This window comes from Lissotriton helveticus, chromosome 8 (assembly GCF_964261635.1).
Source record: "Lissotriton helveticus chromosome 8, aLisHel1.1, whole genome shotgun sequence".
Classification (NCBI taxonomy): Eukaryota; Metazoa; Chordata; class Amphibia; order Caudata; family Salamandridae; genus Lissotriton; species Lissotriton helveticus.
The window spans coordinates 1,618,228,991-1,618,232,391 of NC_136069.1; the positions used below are offsets into that span (position 1 = coordinate 1,618,228,991).

Sequence of the window (3,401 nt, forward strand, 5' to 3'; positions counted from 1 at the left end):
CCATCCCACCCTTTCCCTGACCAAGAACATGTCAAAGCAATAGATAAAAAACAACGTATTATATACATACAATAGAGATTGATCCAGTATAATGTACTTTGCCGTAAGGATAAAAAAAAAATAATAATAATAATAATAATAATAGTCATATATATATATATATATATATATACATGTAAACAATGCAATTTATACAAAGTACACTCATATATGTCTCTGGATCCACAGTAACATAGGCGACCAGATCCGCATGCCCATTAATCTTTTTTTAGCACCTTTGTTTTTATAAATTGCAACTTCCAGGCTACAAGTGGCTAATAGCCTAGCCCTCCATTGTTGAAATGCGGGTGGATCCGGATCTAACCAGGCTGAGGCAATAGTAAGTCGAAGTATTGCCATGGCCACAAATATTAACCCCTGGGTGTTTGTCTGCACTTCCCGATTTGCTACCCCCAGCATGATTTCCTCCGTTGAGATTTCTATTCTTGTTTGACAAATTTCTGATAGAAATTCCGAAATGTCATTGATCAGCTTAGTATGTGTGTTACATGTAGCAAAAATATGTATAATGTCGGCCCCATAAAGTGCACAGCGTGGACATGTTGTTCCCTTCCCTGTTCCCCACTTAGCGATTTTCTTAGGGGTATAATATAGGAAGAAGAAGGTTTTATAAAATTGTGCCAGTAATTTTATCGACATTAATGAGTTTAATGCTAAGTCAAATGCTATCCGGGGGATATTCGAATACAGTCCCAGTTGGTCTTGCCACATTGCGCAGTATTTATCCATATGATCTGGGGCCATTAAATTCAAAGTTTCATAGATTTCCCCTATCCTGGGGGGCATTTTTTTACATATATTATCCATCAATTGATTGTTCCGAAAATTCTCCCGCCCACCAGTTTTCTTTGTTAGAAAATCTCTAACCTGCAAAAACTTGAAAAAATCCCTATGGCTAATATTATATTCCTCATGCAGATCCTCAAACATCTTAAGACAGCCTAGTTTATAGAAGCAGCCCAGTTGCACTATCCCTGTCGAGACCCATCTGTTTATACAGCTATCATGAAATATTAAAGGCAGATCATTATTCCTGTTTATTGGTGTGTAAAATGAAAAGCGCCCTAGCCCCAGCATCTTGCGAATGCTACTCCATGCTTTATAAGCCCCTATAATAGTCTTAATCTTGACTTTCTTAAAACAATTATCGTTTGTATGTCGCCAAAAGCATCCCGCACAATCTTCACCTAATAAAAGTTCTTCTACACCTATTCCTATTTCGCTCAGTGTGTTTATGAGCACAGTGTGTGATATAGTATCGAACGCGGTTCTCAGATCTAACAGAATGAAAGCCACTGTTTCTCCTCTGTCTAAATGGTGGCGGATGCCTTCCGTGACTCCTAGAAGAGCGGTTTCAGTAGAGAAACCAGCTCTAAAAGCCTGACTGTGAGTGGCGGAGCAAGTGGTGGATTGTCATTTGTATCCCTTAGTGTTCTCTTACCCAATGTGATGTCAACATTAAGAAAGAGGAATTACATTTTAAAAGGGTTGAATTTAAGGGAGTTAGTGGGCATCCTCCATCTGAAGCTAGCCTATGTATGTTGTATTTTTGTCCAGCTGATGTTCAGTTGTTTTTAGTCAGTGTATTGATGAATGGTAGCAACTGCAAACTCAATAAGGGCTTCAATAGATTCCATGTCATGTTAAAGAGAGTTCACAGCTAATAAACCCACGGGGCGCTCTCGGGGTGAGGCATAAGCCATGGTTGAGAGGCATGTAGCTGAGTGCCATTTGAGAGGATTTGAAACACTCATTACATTTGAAATGGATACCAATCAAGGAGGAGCATGTAGAAATACATGTCCTTTGTTGAAAAATAGTGGTCAAATCTTGTGCAGAATTATGAGCAGGCAACATGATCAAAAACAGTCAATGCGTCCTCATGAAGGTGTTACCTGGTACAGAGTCCTAATTGTTTGTTATAGAACGAGTACATGAATCAATATGTTTAAACAGTTAGCTCACGGCCTAGATTTCAATGAGATGTTCAAAGCTGGAGATGTCAACAATGGGAAGATAGCTGTTGAAATTAAGATCGTCATACCAACATAAACCTGTTTTCGTGTGTGAGAAACGATTGCAGAAAATTGTGTGTGGGATTGTGGCACTCGTGAGAAGTTACAGGAACAAAGGCAATGCCATTCCACAAAGAAGAAATTATTGCTCCTCTTAGTAAAACAGCCTGAGCACACTGTGCCTAATTTTCTTTGTGCTCACACTATAAATGACTGGGTTTAACATTGATGGCAATATAATATAAAGGTTAGCCACAAAAATGTGTACATTGAGAGGTATATGTTTTCCAAACCTATGTGCAAAAAAGGAGAAAAAAGCTGGTACATAGAACAATATAATTACACATACATGTGAGGTACAGGTGCTGAAGGCCTTCCGGCGGGCTTGCTGGGACTTCATGTTCAGGACAGTTCTGAGAATATGAGCATATGATGCAATGACAAATACAACATCCAAACCCATTGATGAAATAACTACTGTCAAACCATAGATGATATTTACTGTGATGTCTGCACAGGCTAACCTGGCTATGCCCATGTGCTCACAGTATGTGTGAGGGACCTCCATGTTTTGGCAATATGGAAGTCTGTGGAGTAGATAGGTTAATGGTGTTACTACACAAAAACTTCGGACAAGTCCTAATGCTGCAATATTCCTAATGATAATGTTTGTAAACTTCACTGCATATCTCAGCGGATCGCATATTGCAACATAGCGGTCATAAGCCATGGCCAACAAAATGGCCGACTCAAAGCAATATATAAAATGAATGAAGAACATCTGGGCCAGGCAACCTTGGAAGGAAATACTTTTGAAATTAAACCAGAATATACCTAATGTTTTAGGCACAGCGCATGAAGGCAGGATCAGGTCAGTGACTGCCAGCATAGAAAGAAAAATGTACATAGGTTCATGGAGACTTTTGACAGTTATAATTAAAAACAGCACACCAAAGTTTCCTATCAAAGCCACAATATACATTAAACAGAATGGGATAGCAATCCAGTGGTAGTAGTCTTCCAGCCCAGGAATTCCCAGCAGATGGAATGTCGATGGGTGTCTGCTGCTATTTAAATTTGACATCATCAGCTGTGAAGAGTCCATGAAGAGATTTCAGAAAGTCCACAGTTCCTAAAAATAAACATATTACATTTGAAATGTTTTTTTTAATCATTGTTTTCCAATTTGCCACACTGTAACATGAACATGCAATATCTGTGGCTCTGGTCATACCATCAACATCAGGAAATAGTTATGTATACATACCCGTTTACCTATTGTGTCTCCCCCCACTTCCTATAAATGGGGGCCAGCAATGGCCAACA

General features: G+C 39.1%; 1 protein-coding gene across 1 annotated transcript; it reads right to left on the bottom strand.

Annotated features, from left to right (window-relative positions):
- Positions 1–2,229: 2,229 nt before the first annotated feature.
- LOC144772096 (olfactory receptor 52D1-like) lies at positions 2,230–3,162 on the bottom strand. The gene has a single exon (XM_078656274.1). The coding sequence runs from the start codon at positions 3,160–3,162 to the stop codon at positions 2,230–2,232; it is 933 nt and encodes a 310-aa protein (XP_078512400.1).
- Positions 3,163–3,401: the final 239 nt, after the last annotated feature.